Genomic DNA, 21,265 nt, shown 5'->3' on the forward strand with positions numbered 1-21,265 from the left:
GTATATCTCATGCAGTTAGGGGGTAGTGAGGAATAATCCTGTATATCTCCTGCAGTAAGGGAGGAATGAGGTATAATACTGTATATCTCCTGCAGTAAGGGGGAAGTGAGGAATAATACTGTATAACTCCTGCAGTAAGGGGGGAAGTGAGGAATAATATTATATATCTCCTGCAGTAAGGGGGGAGTGAGGAATAATACTGCATATCTCCTGCAGTAAGGGGAGAGTGAGGAATAATACTGTATATCACATGCAGTAAGGGGGAGTGAGGAATAATACTGTATATATCCTGCAGTAAGGGGGAGTGAGGAATAATACTGTATATCTCCTGCAGTAAGGGGGGAGTGTGGAATAATACTGTATATCTCTTGCAGTAAGGGGGGAGTGAGGTATAATACTGTATATCTCCTGCAGTAAGGGGGGATTGAGGAATAATACTGTATATCTCCTGCAGAAGGGGGTAGTGAGGAATAATACTGCATATCTCCTGCAGTAAGGGGGGAGTGTGGAATAATACTGTATATCTCCTGCAGTAAGGGGGGAGTGAGGAATAATACTGTATATCTCCTGCAGTAAGGGGGGAGTGTGGAATAATACTGTATATCTCCTGCAGTAAGGGGGAGTGAGGAATAATACTGTATATCTCCTGCAGTAAGGAGGGAGTGAGGAATAATACTGTATATCTCCTGCAGTAAGTGAGGAATAATACTGTATATCTCCTGCAGTAAGGGAGGAGTGAGGAATAATACTGCATATCTCCTGCAGTAAGTGAGGAATAATACTGTATATCTCCTGCAGTAAGGGGGGAGTGAGGAATAATGCTGTATATCTCCTGCAGTAAGGGGAGAGTGAGGAATAATACTGTATATCTCCTGCAGTAAGAGGGAGTGAGGAATAATACTGTATATCTCCTGCAGTAAGGGTGGAGTGAGGAATAATACTGTATAACTCCTGCAGTAAGGGGAATTGAGGAATAATACTGTATATCTCCTGCAGTAAGGGGGGGGGTGTGAAATAATACTGTATATATCCTGCAGTAAGGGGAGAGTGAGGAATAATACTGTATATCTCCTGCAGTAAGGGAGGAGTGAGGAATAATACTGTATAACTCCTGCAGTAAGAGGGAGTGAGGAATAATACTGTATATCTACTGCAGTGAGGAGGTAGTGAGGAATAATACTGTATATCTCCTGCAGTGAGGAGGTAGTGAGGAATAATACTGTATATCTCCTGCAGTGAGGAGGGAGTGAGGAATAATACTGTTTATCTCCTGCAGTAATGGGAGAGTGTGTAATAATACTGTATAACTCCTGCAGTAAGAGGGAGTGAGGAATAATACTGTATATCTCCAGCAGTAAGGGGGGAGTGAGGAATAATACTGTATATCTCCTGCAGTAAGGGAGGAGTGAGGAATAATACTGTATATCTCCTGCAGTAAGGGGAGAGTGAGGAATAATACTGTATAACTCCTGCAGTAAGAGGGAGTGAGGAATAATACTGTATAACTCCTGCAGTAAGGGGGGAGTGCGGGATAATACTGTATATCTCCTGCAGTAAGGGAGGAGTGAGCAATAATACTGTATATCTCCTGCAGTAATGGGAGAGTGTGTAATAATACTGTATAACTCCTGCAGTAAGAGGGAGTGAGGAATAATACTGTATATCTCCTACAGTAAGGGGAGAGTGAGAAATAATACTGTATATATCCTATAGTAAGGGGGAGTGAGGAATAATACTGTATATCTCCTGCAGTAAGGGGTTAGTGTGGAATAATACTGTATATCTCCTACCGTAAGGTGGAAGTGAGGAATAATACTGTATAACTCCTGCAGAAAGGGGGGAGTGAGGAATAATCCTGTATATCTCCTGCAGTAAGGGAGGAGTGAGGAATAATACTGTATATCTCCTGCAGTAAGGGGGGAGTGAGGTATAATACTGTATAACTCCTGCAGTAAGGGGGGTGTGAGGAATAATACTGTATATCTCCTGCAGTAAGGGGGGAGTGAGGAATAATACTGCATATCTCCTACAGTAAGGGGAGAGTGAGGAATAATACTGTATATCACATGCAGTAAGGGGGGAGTGAGGAATAATACTGTATATCTCCTGCAGTAAGTGAGGAATAATACTGTATATCTCCTGCAGTAAGGGAGGAGTGAGGAATAATACTGTATATCTCCTGCAGTAAGTGAGGAATAATACTGTATATCTCCTGCAGTAAGGGGGGAGTGAGGAATAATACTGTATATCTCCTGCAGTAAGGGGGGAGTGAGGAATAATACTGTATATCTCCTGCAGTAAGGGGGGAGTGAGGAATAATACTGTATATCTCCTGCAGTAAGTGAGGAATAATACTGTATATCTCCTGCAGTAAGGGAGGAGTGAGGAATAATACTGTATATCTCCTGCAGTAAGTGAGGAATAATACTGTATATCTCCTGCAGTAAGGGGGGAGTGAGGAATGATACTGTATATCTCCTGCAGTAAGGGGGGAGTGCGGAATAATACTGTATATCTCCTGCAGTACGGGGGGAGTGTGGAATAATACTGTATATATCCTGCAGTAAGGGGAGAGTGAGGAATAATACTGTATATCTCCTGCAGTAAGGGGAGAGTGAGGAATAATACTGTATAACTCCTGCAGTAAGAGGGATTAAGGAATAATACTGTATATCTACTGCAGTGAGGAGGTAGTGAGGAATAATACTGTATATCTCCTGCAGTGAGGAGGGAGTGAGGAATAATACTGTATATCTCCTGCAGTGAGGAGGGAGTGAGGAATAATACTGTATATCTCCTGCTGTAATGGGAGAGTGTGTAATAATACTGTATAACTCCTGCAGTAAGAGGGAGTGAGGAATAATACTGTATATCTCCTGCAGTAAGGGGGGGAGTGAGGAATAATACGGTATATCTCCTGCAGTAAGGGAGGAGTGAGGAATAATACTGTATATCTCCTGCAGTAAGGGGAGAGTGAGGAATAATACTGTATATCTCCTGCAGTAAGAGGGAGTGAGGAATAATACTGTATATCTCCTACAGTAAGGGGAGAGTGAGAAATAATACTGTATATCTCCTGCAGTAAGGGGGGGTGAGGAATAATACTGTATATCTCCTGCAGTAAGGGGGTAGTGTGGAATAATACTGTATATCTCCTACCGTAAGGGGAAGTGAGGAATAATACTGTATAACTCCTGCAGAAAGGGGGGAGTGAGGAATAATACTGTATATCTCATGCAGTAAGGGGGGAGTGAGGAATAATCCAGTATATCTCCTGCAGTAAAGGAGGAGTGATGAATAATACTGTATATCTCCTGCAGTAAGGGGGGAGTGAGGAATAATACTGTATAACTCCTGCAGTAAGGGGGGAGTGAGGAATAATACTGTATATCTCCTGCAGTAAGGGGGGAGTGAGGAATAATACTGCATATCTCCTACAGTAAGGGGAGAGTGAGGAATAATACTGTATATCACATGCAGTAAGGGGGGAGTGAGGAATAATACTGTATAACTCCTGCAGTAAGGGGGGAGTGAGGAATGATACGGTATATCTCCTGCAGTAAGGGGAGAGTAATGAATAATACTGTATATCTCCTGCAGTAAGGGGGAGTGAGGAATAATACTGTATATCTCCTGCATTAAGGGGGAGTGATGAATAATACTGTATATATCCTGCAGTAAGTGGGGAATGAGGAATAATACTGTATATCTCCTGCAGTAAGGGGGAAGTGAGGAATAATACGGTATATCTCCTGCAGTAAGGGGAGTGTGGAATAATACTGTATATCTCCTGCAGTAAGGGGGTTGTGAGGAATAATACTGTATATCTCCTGCAGTAAGGGGGAGTGAGAAATAATACTGTATATCTCCTGCAGTAAGGGGGAGTGAGGAATAATACTATAAATCTCCTTCAGTAAGGTGGGAGTGAGGAATAATACTGTATATCTCCCGCAGTAAGGGAGGAGTGAGGAATAATACTGTATATCTCCTGCAGTAAGTGAGGAATAATACTGTATATCTCCTGCAGTAAGGGGGGAGTGAGGAATGATACTGTATATCTCCTGCAGTAAGGGGGGAGTGCGGAATAATACTGTATATCTCCTGCAGTAAGGGGAGAGTGAGGAATAATACTGTATATCTCCTGCAGTAAGAGGGAGTGAGGAATAATACTGTATATCTCCTGCAGTAAGGGTGGAGTGAGGAATAATACTGTATAACTCCTGCAGTAAGGGGAATTGAGGAATAATACTGTATATCTCCTGCAGTACGGGGGGAGTGTGGAATAATACTGTATATATCCTGCAGTAAGGGGAGAGTGAGGAATAATACTGTATATCTCCTGCAGTAAGAGGGATTAAGGAATAATACTGTATATCTACTGCAGTGAGGAGGTAGTGAGGAATAATACTGTATATCTCCTGCAGTGAGGAGGGAGTGAGGAATAATACTGTATATCTCCTGCAGTGAGGAGGGAGTGAGGAATAATACTGTATATCTCCTGCTGTAATGGGAGAGTGTGTAATAATACTGTATAACTCCTGCAGTAAGAGGGAGTGAGGAATAATACTGTATATCTCCTGCAGTAAGGGGGGGAGTGAGGAATAATACGGTATATCTCCTGCAGTAAGGGAGGAGTGAGGAATAATACTGTATATCTCCTGCAGTAAGGGGAGAGTGAGGAATAATACTGTATATCTCCTACAGTAAGGGGAGAGTGAGAAATAATACTGTATATCTCCTGCAGTAAGGGGGGGTGAGGAATAATACTGTATATCTCCTGCAGTAAGGGGGTAGTGTGGAATAATACTGTATATCTCCTGCAGTAAGGGGAAGTGAGGAATAATACTGTATAACTCCTGCAGAAAGGGGGGAGTGAGGAATAATACTGTATATCTCATGCAGTAAGGGGGGAGTGAGGAATAATCCAGTATATCTCCTGCAGTAAAGGAGGAGTGATGAATAATACTGTATATCTCCTGCAGTAAGGGGGGAGTGAGGAATAATACTGTATAACTCCTGCAGTAAGGGGGGAGTGAGGAATAATACTGTATATCTCCTGCAGTAAGGGGGGAGTGAGGAATAATACTGCATATCTCCTACAGTAAGGGGAGAGTGAGGACTAATACTGTATATCACATGCAGTAAGGGGGGAGTGAGGAATAATACTGTATAACTCCTGCAGTAAGGGGGGAGTGAGGAATGATACGGTATATCTCCTGCAGTAAGGGGAGAGTAATGAATAATACTGTATATCTCCTGCAGTAAGGGGGGAGTGAGGAATAATACTGTATATCTCCTGCATTAAGGGGGAGTGATGAATAATACTGTATAACTCCTGCAGTAAGGGGGGAGTGAGGAATAATACGGTATATCTCCTGCAGTAAGGGGAGTGTGGAATAATACTGTATATCTCCTGCAGTAAGGGGGTTGTGAGGAATAATACTGTATATCTCCTGCAGTAAGGGGGAGTGAGAAATAATACTGTATATCTCCTGCAGTAAGGGGGAGTGAGGAATAATACTATAAATCTCCTTCAGTAAGGTGGGAGTGAGGAATAATACTGTATATCTCCCGCAGTAAGGGGGGAGTGAGGAATAATACTGTATATCTCCTGCAGTAAGGGGAAAGTGAGGTATAATACTGTATATCTCCTGCAGTAATAGGAGTGTGGAATAATACTGTATATCTCCTGTAGTAAGGGGGAGTGAGGAATAATACTGTATATCTCCTGCAGTAAGAGGGAGTGAGGTATAATACTGTATATCTCCTGCAGTAAGGGGGGAGTGAGGAATAATACTGTATTTCTCCTGCAGTAAGGGGGGAGTGAGGAATAATACGGTATATCTCCTGCAGTAATAGGAGTGTGGAATAATACTGTATATCTCCTGCAGTAAGGGGGAGTGAGGAATAATACTGTATTTCTTCTGCAGTAAGGGGGGAGTGAGGTATAATACTGTATATCTCCTGCAGTAAGGGGGAGTGAGGAATAATACTGTATATGTCCTGCAGTAAGGGGGAGTGAGGAATAATACTGTATATCTCCTGCAGTAAGGGGGGAGTGAGGAATAATACTGTATATCTCCTGCAGTAAGGGGGAGTGAGGAATAATACTGTATATCTCCTGCAGTTAGGGGGGAGTGTGGAATAATACTGTATATCTCCTGCAGTAAGGGGGAGTGAGGAATAATACTGTATATCTCCTGCAGTAAGGGGGGAGTGTGGAATAATTCTGTATATCTACTGCAGTAAGGGGAGAGTGAGGAATAATCCTGTATATCTCCTGCAGTAAGGGGGGAGTGAGGAATAATACTGTATATCTCCTGCAGTAAGGTGGGAGTGAGGAATAATACTGTATATCTCCTGCAGTAAGGGGGAGTGAGGAATAATACTGTATATCTCCTGCCGTAAGGGGGGAGTGTGGAATAATTCTGTATATCTACTGCAGTAAGGGGAGAGTGAGGAATAATACTGTATATCTCCTGCAGTAAGGGGGGAGTGAGGAATAATACTGTATATCTCCTGCAGTAAGGGGGAGTGAGGAATAATACTGTATATCTCCTGCAGTAAGGGGGTAGTGAGGAATAATACTGTATATCTCCTGCAGTAAGGGGGAGTGAGGAATAATACTGTATATCTCCTCAGTAAGGGGGGAGTGAGGAATAATACTGTATATCTCCTGCAGTAAGGTGGGAGTGAGGAATAATACTGTATATCTCCTGCAGTAAGGGGGAGTGAGGAATAATACTGTATATCTCCTGCCGTAAGGGGGGAGTGTGGAATAATTCTGTATATCTACTGCAGTAAGGGGAGAGTGAGGAATAATACTGTATATCTCCTGCAGTAAGGGGGGTGTGAGGAATAATACTGTATATCTCCTGCAGTAAGGGGGAGTGTGGAATAATACTGTATATCTCCTGCAGTAAGGGGGAGTGAGGAATAATACTGTATATCTCCTGCAGTAGGGGGGGGAGTGAGGAATAATACTGTATATCTCCTGCAGTAAGGGGGAGTGAGGAATAATACTGTATATCTCCTGCAATAAGGGGGGAGTGAGGAATAATACTGTATATCTCCTGCAATAAGGGGGGAGTGTGGAATAATACTGTATATCTCCTGCAGTATGGGGGAGTGAGGAATAATACTGTATATCTCCTGCAGTAAGGGGGGAGTGATGAATAATACTGTATATCTCCTGCAGTAAGGGGGGAGTGTGGAATAATACTGTATATCTCCTGCAGTAAGGGGGAGTGAGGAATAATACTGTATAACTCCTGCAGTAAGGGGGAGTTAGTAATAATACAGTATACTCCTGCAGTAAGGGGGGAGTGAGGAATAATACTGTATATCTCCTGCAGTAAGGGGAGAGTGAGGAATAATACTGTATATCTCCTGCAGTAAGAGGAGAGTGAGGAATAATACTGTATATCTCCTGCAGTAAGGGGGGAGTGTGGAATAATACTGTATATCTCCTGCAGTAAGGGGGAGTGAGGAATAATACTGTATATCTCCTGCAGTAAGGGGGAGTGAGGAATAATACTGTATATCTCCTGCAGTAAGGGGGGAGTGAGGAATAATACTGTATATCTCCTGCAGTAAGGGGGAGTGAGGAATAATACTGTATATCTCCTACAGTAAGGGGGGAGTGAGGAATAATACTGTTGTTAGGGTCTCCTGCCCTGTGCTGCCACGTCGTCATGGCAACCGGGAGACAAGTGCTAGCGGAGTAACCTGAGCGCAGCTGATACTCTGGTTCGGGTCTTTTGCTGTGCAGTGGTTATAGGCTCTGTGCATGGCAGGGGATCCGGTGCTGGTTTTTGTGCTCACAGTCTGTGAGGTCTGAGTGGGGCGTGGACAGCACCTGCTTTATAAGGCCTCTTTTCAGGGTAAGCAGATGCTGCTGAATCTTTGTTGGTTAGTCAGTTTCTGAAAGTTAGCCAGTACTGTGTAGCTTTGTATTTGTTTGTTGCTTACTGCAAATAGGCCTGGGGATTTGGTATTACACTCTGCCAATCCAGACCTAGCAGTAAGACTGGAGTCAGTCGTTCAGCTTGCTGGGGTTCTGTTACTACTCTGTGAACTTAGCAAGTTTGCGGCTGTATTCTAAGACTTGCCTGTCTAATCCTGTCTCACTGTGCTAGGTGTCAGGGGTCAGTTTAGTGGCAGTAAACCGAACCTGTGCACTGCAAGTGAGAAATAGGATTGTGGAGAATCTCCTTGTGTCTATCATTCCATCTCTGACCAAGGAGTTTACTGCCACACCCGTTGGTAACCCTTTAGGGTTTTGCTGTTGCCCTTAGCAACAGCATTTCGGGTTTTCTATGTATTAAAAACACAACATCTTGCTTTTCACATCTGAGCAGTTCTAATACAAGGGAGATACCCTGTTCCTTAGCCTCTGGGCTTCTCTGTTCACGTTGTGTGTATTTTGTTACCCTTCCACCTTCTGTGTACGTTATGTCATATTCCCTAGTCTGTCTGTGAGTCCATGTGTTTTGCATAACAGTTCAAACACCAGTACATTCCTGCAGGCACTGGAGTGCATAACAGTCCTGACACCAGTACTTTCCTGCAGGCACTGGTGTGCATAACATATTCAGCAGCCCAATACTCCTGTTGAAATTTTGTGGGAATATGGAGCATACCCCTCAAAATACGTTGCAACAGGTGGTTGATCAGGTGCAGGTCCTGACTCAAAAATGTAATGATTTGTCCATTAAAATGCACACCTCCCAGGCTGCTGGCGGAGCTCCCGCAGCAGCAGCACCTGCAGGGGTTAAGGAGCCGAAAGTAAATCTCCCGGATCGTTTTTCTGGAGATCGCTCGCAGTTCTTTTGTTTCAAGGAGAGCTGCAAGCTATACTTCCGGCTTAGGCCTCAGTCTTCTGGGTCGGAGATTCAGCGGGTGGGCATAGTGATTTCCTTGCTACAAGGAGACCCACAGGTCTGGGCATATGGGTTGCAGCCTGACTGTCCGTCGCTTAAAAGTGTTGATGCTTTTTTTACGGCACTGGGCATGTTGTATGATGACCCTGACAAGACGGCCTCAGCCGAGGCTCAGATTTCGATCCTTAAGCAAGGGCGAAGGCCAGTTGAGGTTTACTGTACGGAGTTTCGGAGGTTGGCCCATGATACCCAGTGGAATGACCCAGCCCTGAGACACCAGTACCGAAGAGGTCTTTCTAACCAGATAAAGGACCAACTGGTACAACATCCCTTGCCTGATAGCTTGGATCAGCTCATGCAGTTATCCATCCGGGTGGATAGACGGCTGAGAGAGCGTAGGCTTGAAAGGGAGACTGAGATTTCCTTCCTTCCCAAGGGAACCTCAGACTCTGAGGAATTTTCCGAGGAGTCTATGCAGATTGGGGCTACCCGCCTCTCCTCGCGTGAGAAGATGCGGAGGAGACAGCAGGGGTTGTGTTTGTACTGTGGGAATAAAGGTCATGTGGTAGTATCATGCCCAGAAAAGCCGGAAAACTTCAGGGCCTGAGGGTGATGGGAAATATCCTGTCAGGCCAGAAGTCAGAATTTCCCAAGAAGACTTTTATCATTCCGGTGACCTTGAAGATCCTCGGTTAAACTGTCAAGACTGAGGCCTTTGTGGACAGTGGGGCCGACGGGGTTTTTATGGACCGCCAATTCGCCCTGAAACACTCTGTTCCCTTAGTACCCTTGGCATCGGAAATTGAGATTTGTGGGTTAAACGGGGAACCATTATCCCAAGGTAAAATTACCTCTTGCACTAGCCAGATTTCTTTGTTTATTGGAGCCACACACTCTGAAAAATTGTCCTTTTATGTGACTGTCTGTACTTTTGCCCCATTGGTGTTGGGGTTACCCTGGTTAAGGGCCCACAATCCTCAATTTGACTGGGTCTCTGGGGAGATTCTTAGTTGGAGTACTGATTGTTTCAGGAGTTGCTTGAGCCTTCCAGTCAGGTTCTCGCAGCTAAGTTTGCCAGGATTGCCAGGGTGTTATGCAGATTTTGCGGACGTGTTCTCCAAAAAAGTTGCAGAGGTACTACCTCCCCATCGCTCCTATGACTGTGCCATTGATTTGTTGCCAAATGCTAAGCTTCCCAAGAGCAGGTTGTACTCCCTGTCACGTCCTGAGACTCAGGCTATGGCAGAGTACATTCAGGAGAACTTGGCTAAGGGATTTATCAGACCTTCACAGTCTCCAGTTGGGTCGGGGTTCTTCTTCGTGGGTAAAAAGGACGGTTTGTTGCGACCCTGCATCGACTTCAGGGAATTGAACCGTATCACGATTAAAAACTCATACCCACTGCCTCTCATTTCGGTCTTGTTTGACCAGCTTCGTACTGCCACCATTTTTTCTAAGATTGACCTACGCGGTGCGTACAATCTAATCCGAATAAGAGAGGGGGATGAATGGAAGACTGCCTTTAATACCCACTCGGGGCATTATGAATATTTGGTGATGCCTTTTGGGCTCTGTAATGCCCCAGCAGTCTTCCAGGATTTCATGAATGATGTGCTCAGGGAATATTTGGATAGATTCTTAGTTGTATACTTAGATGACATCCTAATCTTCTCCCATTCCCTGGAGGAACATCGGAAGCATGTACGCTTAGTCCTCCAGAAACTCAGAGACCACCGGCTTGGGGCGAAGCTGGAGAAGTGCGAATTTGAAGTTCAGCAAATCGCATTTCTAGGATATATTATCTCCCCAGAAGGTTTCCAAATGGAGGGTTCCAAGGTACAGGCAGTCCTGGATTGGGTGCAGCCCACTAGTTTGAAGGCGCTTCAGCGTTTCCTGGGCTTTGCGAATTTTTATAGACGATTTATCGCTGGATTTTCGTCTATAGTGGCGCCCTTGGTGGCACTCACTAAGAAAGGGGCGGATGTTGCTCACTGGTCTTGTGAGGCTAAAGCGGCTTTTGCCCGTCTCAAAAGGGCATTTGTTTCGGCCAAGGTGCTGCGACACCCAGATCCAGAGCGTCCTTTTGTGGTGGAGGTGGATGCCTCTGAGATGGGTATTGGGGCAGTGCTTTCTCAGATGGGAGTGTCAGATAATCGCCTTCATCCCTGTGCTTACTTTTCCCGTAAATTTTCGCCTGCCGAGATGAATTATGACGTGGGTAACCGGGAATTGTTGGCTATTAAGGATGCACTCGAGGAGTGGAGACACTGGCTTGAGGGGGCTAAGTTTGTGGTCTCAATTCTCACTGACCATAAGAATCTGGCATATTTAGAGTCAGCGAAGCGTCTCAATGCCAGGCAGGCACGATGGGCTTTGTTTTTTGCTCGCTTTAATTTTTTGATAACATATCGCCCTGGGTCAAAAAACATCAAGGCTGATGCGCTCTCGCGGAGTTTTGCTCCAATCCAGGAGACCACCGAGGAGCCGTTGCCCATTGTTTCCCCATCATGTATTAAAGTGGGCATTACCCAGGACCTCTTATCATTAGTCCTTAGAGCACAGGAGCAGGCTCCTCCAGACCTTTCCGGTAGGTCTTTTGTTTGTGCCTCCTAGGTTAAGACAGCGAGTGTTCCTGGAATTCCATGCCAAGAAGTCTGCAGGTCACCCGGGTATTGCCAGAACTCGGGAGTTGCTATCTAGGGCGGTGTGGTGGCCCTCGGTGGCTAAGGATGTGGATCAGTGGGTTCGGGCATGTGACATCTGTGCCCGAAATAAGACTCCTAGAGGGGTTCCTGTTGGCCCACTACATCCACTCTCTATCCCATCTAAGCCATGGACCCACATTTCAATGGATTTTGTGGTGGACTTGCCCAAATCCTCGGGGATGACAGCCATCTGGGTTGTCGTTGACAGGTTTTCGAAGATGGCGCACTTCGTTCCACTGGTTGGGCTGCCATCGGCCAGACGCCTGTCTGAATTATTTATGCTGCATGTTGTGCGTCTCCACGGGTTGCCACTTGATGTGGTCTCTGACCGCGGATCCCAGTTTGTGGCCAAATTCTGGAGGGCATTTTGTTCCGATCTCCAGATTTCTGTCAGCTTGTCGTCGGGCTACCATCCGCAGTCTAATGGGCAGACTGAAAGGGTGAACCAGTCCTTGGAGCAGTTCCTCAGGTGTTATGTCTCCAAGTGTCAGACTGACTGGGTTGCTCATCTGTCCATGGCGGAGTTTGCCTATAACAACGCGGCTCACTCTGCTACAGGGATCTCTCCCTTCCTTTGTGTGTATGGGCATCATCCTAAGGCCAATTCTTTTGACCCCCTGGACTCCACGCCTGGTGGTTCCTCTGTGGTTTCGGTCCTTAGAGGTATTTGGCGGAAAGTGAAGAAAGCCCTTGTGTCTGTGACATTAGTGACCAAAAGGGTTTTTGATAAGCGGAAAAGACCCTGCAGCTTCAAATTAGGAGACTTCGTCTGGTTGTCTACCAAGAATTTGAAGTTGAGACAGCCATCTCATAAGTTAGGCCCCCGGTTCATCGGCCCTTATAAGATCACCAGGGTTATCAATCCGGTGGCATTTCAGTTAGATCTGCCCCGTTCTTTGGGTATCAATAAAACATTTCATTGTTCCCTTTTAAAACGGGCGATTAGTAATCCTTCTTCCAGTGGAAGACCTTCCCCTCTTCTGATACGTGGCCAGAGGGAGTTTGTTGTTGAAAGGATTCTTGACTCCAAGGTGGTTCGGGGTCGGCTGTCATTTTTGGTGCACTGGAAGGGGTATGGCCCGGAGGAGCGGTCGTGGGTGCGCAGTTGTGATCTTCATGCCCCCAGACTGATACGCTCTTTCTTCTCGCAGTTCCCCGATAAACCCGGTGGTAGGGGTTCTTTGACCCCTCGTCAGAGGGGGGGTACTGTTAGGGTCTCCTGCCCTGTGCTGCCACGTCGTCATGGCAACCGGGAGACAAGTGCTAGCGGAGTAACCTGAGCGCAGCTGATACTCCGGTTCGGGTCTTTTGCTGTGCAGTGGTTATAGGCTCTGTGCATGGCAGGGGATCCGGTGCTGGTTTTTGTGCTCACAGTCTGTGAGGTCTGAGTGGGGCGTGGACAGCACCTGCTTTATAAGGCCTCTTTTCAGGGTAAGCAGATGCTGCTGAATCTTTGTTGGTTAGTCAGTTTCTGAAAGTTAGCCAGTACTGTGTAGCTTTGTATTTGTTTGTTGCTTACTGCAAATAGGCCCGGGGATTTGGTATTACACTCTGCCAATCCAGACCTAGCAGTAAGACTGGAGTCAGTCGTTCAGCTTGCTGGGGTTCTGTTACTACTCTGTGAACTTAGCAAGTTTGCGGCTGTATTCTAAGACTTGCCTGTCTAATCCTGTCTCACTGTGCTAGGTGTCAGGGGTCAGTTTAGTGGCAGTAAACCGAACCTGTGCACTGCAAGTGAGAAATAGGATTGTGGAGAATCTCCTTGTGTCTATCATTCCATCTCTGACCAAGGAGTTTACTGCCACACCCGTTGGTAACCCTTTAGGGTTTTGCTGTTGCCCTTAGCAACAGCATTTCGGGTTTTCTATGTATTAAAAACACAACATCTTGCTTCTCACATCTGAGCAGTTCTAATACAAGGGAGATACCCTGTTCCTTAGCCTCTGGGCTTCTCTGTTCACGTTGTGTGTATTTTGTTACCCTTCCACCTTCTGTGTACGTTATGTCATATTCCCTAGTCTGTCTGTGAGTCCATGTGTTTTGCATAACAGTTCAAACACCAGTACATTCCTGCAGGCACTGGAGTGCATAACAGTCCTGACACCAGTACTTTCCTGCAGGCACTGGTGTGCATAACAACTGTATAACTCCTGCAGTAAGGGGAGAGTGAGGAATAATACTGTATATCTCCTGCAGTAAGGGGGAGTGAGGAATAATACTGTATATCTCCTGCAGTAAGGGGGGAGTGAGGAATAATACTGTATATCTCCTGCAGTAAGGGGGGAGTGAGGAATAATACTGTATAACTCCTGCAGTAAGGGGAGAGTGAGGAATAATACTGTATATCTCCTACAGTAAGGGCGGAGTGAAGAATAATACTGTATATCTCCTGCAGTAAGGGGGGAGTGAGGAATAATACTGTATAACTCCTGCAGTAAGGGGGGAGTGAGGAATAATACTGTATATCTCCTGCAGTAAGGGGAGAGTGTGGAATAATACTGTATATCTCCTGCAGTAAGGGGGAGTGAGGAATAATACTGTATATGTCCTGACACGTGGGGGAGTGAGGAATAATACTGTATATCTCCTGCAGTAAGGGGGGAGTGAGGAATAATACTGTATATCTCCTGCAGTAAGAGGAGAGTGAGGAATAATAATGTATATCTCCTGCAGTAAGGGGGGAGTGAGGAATAATACTGTATATCTCCTGCAGTAAGGGGGGAGTAAGGAATAATACTGTATATCTCCTGCAGTAAGGGGGGAGTGAGGAATAATACTGTATAACTCCTGCAGTAAGGGGGGGGGGGAGGAGTGAGGAATAATACTGTATATCTCCTGCAGTAAGAGGAGAGTGAGGAATAATACTGTATATCTCCTGCAGTAAGGGGGGAGTGAGGAATAATACTGTATAACTCCTGCAGAAAGGGGGGAGTGAGGAATAATACTGTATATCTCCTGCAGTAAGGGAGGAGTGAGGAATAATACTGTATATCTCCTGCAGTAAGGGGGGAGTGAGGAATAATACTGTATATCTCCTGCAGTAAGGGGGGAGTGAGGAATTATACTGTATATCTCCTGCAGTAAGAGGAGAGTGTGGAATAATACTGTATATCTCCTGCAGTAAGGGGGGAGTGAGGAATAATACTGTATATCTCCTGCAGTAAGGGTGGTGAGGAATAATACTGTATATCTCCTGCAGTAAGGGGAGAGTGAGGAATAATACTGTATATCTCCTGCAGTAAGGGTAGAGTGAGGAATAATACTGTATATCTCCTGCAGTAAGGGGGGAGTGAGGAATAATACTGTATATCTCCTGCAGTAAGGGGGGAGTGAGGAATAATACTGTATATCTCCTGCAGTAAGGGTGGTGAGGAATAATACTGTATATCTCCTGCAGTAAGGGGAGAGTGAGGAATAATACTGTATATCTCCTGCAGTAAGGGGGAGTGAGGAATAATACTGTATATGTCCTGACACGTGGGGGAGTGAGGAATAATACTGTATATCTCCTGCAGTAAGGGGGGAGTGAGGAATAATACTGTATATCTCCTGCAGTAAGGGTGGTGAGGAATAATACTGTATATCTCCTGCAGTAAGGGGAGAGTGAGGAATAATACTGTATATCTCCTGCAGTAAGGGTAGAGTGAGGAATAATACTGTATATCTCCTGCAGTAAGGGGGGAGTGAGGAATAATACTGTATATCTTCTGCAGTAAGGGTGGTGAGGAATAATACTGTATATCTCCTGCAGTAAGGGTGGTGAGGAATAATAATGTATATCTCCTGCAGTAAGGGGAGAGTGAGGAATAATACTGTATATCTACTGCAGTAAGGGGGAGTGAGGAATAATACTGTATATTTCCTGACACGTGGGGGAGTGAGGAATAATACTGTATATCTCCTGCAGTAAGGGGAGAGTGAGGAATAATACTGTATATCTCCTGCAGTAAGGGGGAGTGAGGAATAATACTGTATATCTCCTGCAGTAAGGGTGGTGAGGAATAATACTGTATATCTCCTGCAGTAAGGGAGAGTGAGGAATAATACTGTATATCTCCTGCAGTAAGGGGAGAGTGAGGAATAATACTGTATATCTCCTGCAGTAAGGGGGAGTGAGGAATAATACTGTATATGTCCTGACACGTGGGGGAGTGAGGAATAATACTGTATATCTCCTGCAGTAAGGGGAGAGTGAGGAATAATACTGTATACTGTATCTCCTGCAGTAAGGGGGAGTGAGGAATAATACTGTATACTGTATCTCCTGCAGTAAGGGGGAGTGAGGAATAATACTGTATACTGTATTTCCTGCAGTAAGGGGGAGTGAGGAATAATACTGTATATGTCCGGACACGTGGGGGATTGATGTACAAATTATATTATTTCCCTGAATATTTACCTCATCGGCCATAAGAAACAGGTTCTCTTCTGCTGCAAAATGAATAACGTCCTCAATGCATTTCCGGCTCTGTACCTGACCTGGCGTATGGAGAAAATCTGTCAGTGCTAAGACAGAATGACATAGGGAAAACATGACATAAAAGGGTGAGAGAGCCATAGGGCATGACATCATGACAGAGAGGGAGAGTGACAGATAGAGAGGAGAGGGTGACGCAGAGAGGTTAGGGTGACATATATTATTAGGATGATAAACAGAAAGGGAGAGGGTGACAGACAGGCAGAAGGTTACAGAGAGGGTGAAAGAGAGGAAGAGGGAGACAGAGAGAGGTTACAGACAGACGAGAGGGAGAGGGTGACAGACAGAAAGAGGGTGACAGAGAGAGGTTACAGACAGACGAGAGGGAGAGGGTGACAGACAGAAAGAGGGTGACAGAGAGAGGTTACAGACAGACGAGAGGGTGACAGACAGAAAGAGGGTGACAGAGAGGGAAAGAGGTGGTCATTCCGAGTTGATCGCTCGCTAGCAGTTTTTAGCAGCCATGGAAACGCTATGCCGCCACGCGATCTCACTCACCGCTCCGCTGCCTGCCACTTCCGCTTAGCTCCCCCCGTCTGCTGTCTCATCTCCTCTACCTCCTCATCACGGCCACGGCCACTGAGTTCTCATATCGCTGCGCTCCCCCTGGCCGTTGCGCATGCCAGGAAAAACAGTGAGATGTGCGATATGAGAACTCTGTGGCCGCGGCGGTGATGAGGAGGGAGAGGAGATGAAAAGCAGACGGGGAGCTAAGGGGAAGCGGCGGGCAGCGGAGTGGTGGGTCAGATCGCAGAGAAAACGGCACTTAACGCGGCGGCGGAGGTTAGTACGTCCCGCCCGAAGAGGGTAACAGACAGAGAGGGAGAGGGTGACAGACAGATATGGATAGGATGACAGACAGGGAGATACAGGGTGTAACAGACAGAGAAAGAGGGTAACAGACAGAGAGGGAGAGGGTGACAGACAGATATGGATAGGATGACAGACAGGGAGATACAGGGTGTAACAGACAGAGAAAGAGGGTAACAGACAGAGAGGGAGAGGGTGACAGACAGATATGGATAGGATGACAGACAGAGAGATACAGGGTGTAACAGACAGAGAGAAAGAGGGTGAGAGACAGTGTGGAAGAGGGTGACAGAGAGGAAGAGGGTGAGAGAGACGGAGAGAGTTACATAAGGAGAGGGTGAAAGACAGAGAGGAAGAGGGTGACAGAGAGGAAGAGGGTGAGAGAGGGAGAGAGTTACAGAGATAGATGGAGATGGTGACAGACAGAGAAGGTGAGTGTAACACAGAGAAGGAGAGGGTGAGAGGGTGACAGAGAGGGTGACAGACAGAGAGGGAGAGGGTGACAGAGAGGGAGAGGGTGACAGACAGCAGAGTGCATGAGGGAGAGACACCAGTACACAGGGCTGGGGAGGGATTGGGAGAGGGTGACAGAGAGAGAGGGAGAGGGTGACAGAGAGAGAGGGAGAGGGTGACAGAGAGGGAGAGGGTGACAGTGAGACATACCAGTACACGGGCCTGGGGAGGATTGGGAGAGGGTGACAGACAGGGAGAGGATGACAGTGAGACACCAGTACACAGGGCTGGGGAGGGATTCGGAGAGGGTGACAGAGAGGGAGAGGGTGACAGTGAGATACACCAGTACACGGGGCTGGGGAGGGATTGGGAGAGGGTGACAGAGAGAGAGGGAGAGGGTGACAGAGAGAGAGGGAAAGGGTGACAGAGAGGGAGACAGTGAGACACACCACTAAACAGGGCTGGGGAGGGATTGGGAGAGGGTGACAGAGAGGGAGAGGGAGACAGTGAGACACACCAGTACACGGGGCTGGGGAAGGATTGGGAGAGGGAGACAGAGAGGGAGGGGGAGACAGTGAGACACACCAGTACACAGGGCTGGGGAGGGATTGGGAGAGGGTGACAGAGAGGGAGAGGGTGACAGTGAGACACACCAGTACACGGGGCTGGGGAGGGATTGGGAGAGGGTGACAGAGAGGGAGACAGTGAGACACCAGTACACGGGGCTGGAGAGGATTGGGAGAGGGTGACAGAGAGGGAGAGGGAGACAGTGAGACACCAGTACACAGGGCTGGGGAGGGATTGGGAGAGGGTGACAGAGAGGGAGAGGGAGACACTGAGACACCAGTACACAGGGCTGGGGAGGGATTGGGAGAGGGTGACAGAGAGGGAGAGGGTGACAGTGAGACATACCAGTACACGGGCCTGGGGAGGATTGGGAGAGGGTGACAGACAGGGAGAGGATGACAGTGAGACACCAGTACACAGGGCTGGGGAGGGATTCGGAGAGGGTGACAGAGAGGGAGAGGGTGACAGTGAGATACACCAGTACACGGGGCTGGGGAGGGATTGGGAGAGGGTGACAGAGAGAGAGGGAGAGGGTGACAGAGAGAGAGGGAAAGGGTGACAGAGAGGGAGACAGTGAGACACACCACTAAACAGGGCTGGGGAGGGATTGGGAGAGGGTGACAGAGAGGGAGAGGGAGACAGTGAGACACACCAGTACACGGGGCTGGGGAAGGATTGGGAGAGGGAGACAGAGAGGGAGGGGGAGACAGTGAGACACACCAGTACACAGGGCTGGGGAGGGATTGGGAGAGGGTGACAGAGAGGGAGAGGGTGACAGTGAGACACACCAGTACACGGGGCTGGGGAGGGATTGGGAGAGGGTGACAGAGAGGGAGACAGTGAGACACCAGTACACGGGGCTGGAGAGGATTGGGAGAGGGTGACAGAGAGGGAGAGGGAGACAGTGAGACACCAGTACACAGGGCTGGGGAGGGATTGGGAGAGGGTGACAGAGAGGGAGAGGGAGACACTGAGACACCAGTACACAGGGCTGGGGAGGGATTGGGAGAGGGTGACAGAGAGGGAGAGGGAGACAGTGAGACACACCAGTACAAGGGGCTGGGGAGGGATTGGGAGAGGGTGACAGAGAGGGAGAGGGAGACAGTGAGACACCAGTACACAGGGCTGGGGAGGGATTGGGAGAGGGTGACAGAGAGGGCGAGGGAGACAGTGAGACACCAGTACACAGGGCTGGGAAGGGATTGGGAGAGGGTGACAGAGAGGGAGAGGTAGACAGTGAGACACCAGTACAAGGGGCTGGGGAGGGATTGGGAGAGGGTGACAGAGAGGGAGAGGGTGACAGTGAGACACACCAGTACAAGGGGCTGGGGAGGGATTGTGGGCCAGATGTACTAAGCTTGAAAAGTGATAAATATCACTGTGATAAAGCACCAGCCAATCGGCTCCTAACTGTCATTTTTCAAACACAGCCTGTGACATGGCAGTTAGGAGCCGATTGGCTGGTGCTTTATCACAGTGATATTTATCACTTTTCAGGCTTAGTACATCTCCCCCTGGGAGAGGGTGACAGAGGGAGAGGGAGACAGTGAGAGACACCAGTACACAGGGCTTGGGAGGGATTGGGAGAGGGTAACAGAGAGGGAGAGGGAGACAGTGAGACACCAGTACACAGGGCTGGGGAGGGATTGGGAGAGGGTGACAGAGATGGAGGGAGAGGGAGACAGTGAGACACCAGTAAACAGGGCTGGGGAGGGATTGGGAGAGGGTGACAGAGAGGGAGAGGGAGACAGTGAGACACACCAGTACAAGGGGCTGGGGAGGGATTGGGAGAGGGTGACAGAGAGGGAGAGGGTGACAGTGAGACACACCAGTACAAGGGGCTGGGGAGGGATTGGGAGAGGGTGACAGAGAGGGAGAGGGTGACAGTGAGACACCAGTACACAGGGCTGGGGAGGGATTGGGAGAGGGTGACAGAGAGGGAGAGGGTGACAGTGAGACACACCAGTACACAGGGCTGGGGAGGGATTGGGAGAGGGTGACAGAGAGGGAGAGGGAGACAGTGAGACACCAGTACACAGGGCTGGGGAGGGATTGGGAGAGGGTGACAGAGAGGGAGAGGGTGACAGTGAGACACCAGTACACAGGGCTGGGGGGGGATTGGGAGAGGATGACAGAGAGGGAGAGGGAGACAGTGAGACACACCAGTACACAGGGCTGGGGAGGGATTGGGAGAGAGTGACAGAGAGGGAGAGGGAGACAGTGAGACACCAGTACACAGGGCTGGGGAGGGATTGGGAGAGGGTGACAGAGAGGGAGAGGGAGACAGTGAGACACCAGTACACAGGGCTGGGGAGGGATTACCGGTGGGGTTTCCAGGGTTGATGATGCACAGGACCTTGGGGTTGCAATGTGTTCGGGCCTCCTCCAGCGCTCTCCTCAGCGCCTTGATGTCCAGCGCCCAGCAATTATCCTCATCAAGATAGTAATTCACCTGCACGGCGCCCAGCTCCGCCAGAGCCGCTGAGTACAGGGGGTACTGTGGGATGGGGATGAGGACCCCAGTGCGAGAGTTCCCCTGGCCAGACATCAGTAGCTTCAGCATGGTCTGCAGGAGAAGAAGTCAGAGAGGTGGGATGGAGCCAGAGACACCGGAGGCCCAGTACGTGGTCACACATAGCATCTGAGTGGGGACATGCTGAGTAACACGCAGGGCAGGGAGGGGACACATATGGGGACCTCAGTGCACCATTCTGGGAATATCCTCTAGGGGACAGCAGAGAGTTACTGTAGATATTTTGTCACAGCCCATCACAATGATGACAATACAAGTAACAGTGTGGTTGGTGTAATGACGTGTGTGTGTGTGTGTGTGTGTGTGTGTGTGTGTGTGTGTGTGTGTGTGTGTGTGTGTGTGTGTACACATGTGATAGGGAATATACTGTAGAAGGTAAGTTCTACTGGGGCAGATGTGGCACCCCTGAAAGTAGATTGTGGCACCACAAGTGCCATCATGCCCCTGTGTGATCTAGAGGCATACAGCTGTGGCACTACAGACATCAGGATGCCCTGTTATATTGAGGCAGACATGCAGGTCACGGGTGGTCTTCAGGTTGCCGACTGTCGGGGCTCATTTGCGCTCGCCACGCTGTCGGTATGCCGGCGGTCGGGCTTCCGGCGCAAGTATGCTGGTCGCCAGGAGCCTGGCCGCCGGCATACCATACTACACCCTCAGGCCACAGCTCAACAGAGGGTTAATGCAGCCCACATCTGAAACAATGTATCCAGATAGCCTGTGGTCTCCTACCTGATTGGCTGCCTGCAGGGAGAGAATGGAACCTTGCCCTAGACAGGACAGGGGGGAGGAGAGGGGCGCCTGCTTTGTAGGAAAAAGTGTGCTAAAGTCATACTTG

General features: G+C 48.0%; 1 protein-coding gene across 1 annotated transcript in view; it reads right to left on the minus strand.

The window, feature by feature from the left end:
• Positions 1 to 21,265, minus strand: part of LOC134927089 (alanine aminotransferase 2-like) — a 206,092-nt gene that overhangs the window by 78,311 nt on the left and 106,516 nt on the right. The window contains exons 5-6 of the mRNA XM_063921094.1: positions 20,217 to 20,460; positions 15,987 to 16,066 (exon numbers count right to left, since the gene is read on the minus strand). Coding sequence (XP_063777164.1) covers positions 15,987 to 16,066; positions 20,217 to 20,460 — 324 coding nt within the window. The remainder of the gene's footprint in view (positions 1 to 15,986; positions 16,067 to 20,216; positions 20,461 to 21,265) is intronic.

This window comes from Pseudophryne corroboree, chromosome 5, assembly GCF_028390025.1.
Source record: "Pseudophryne corroboree isolate aPseCor3 chromosome 5, aPseCor3.hap2, whole genome shotgun sequence".
NCBI lineage: Eukaryota > Metazoa > Chordata > Amphibia > Anura > Myobatrachidae > Pseudophryne > Pseudophryne corroboree.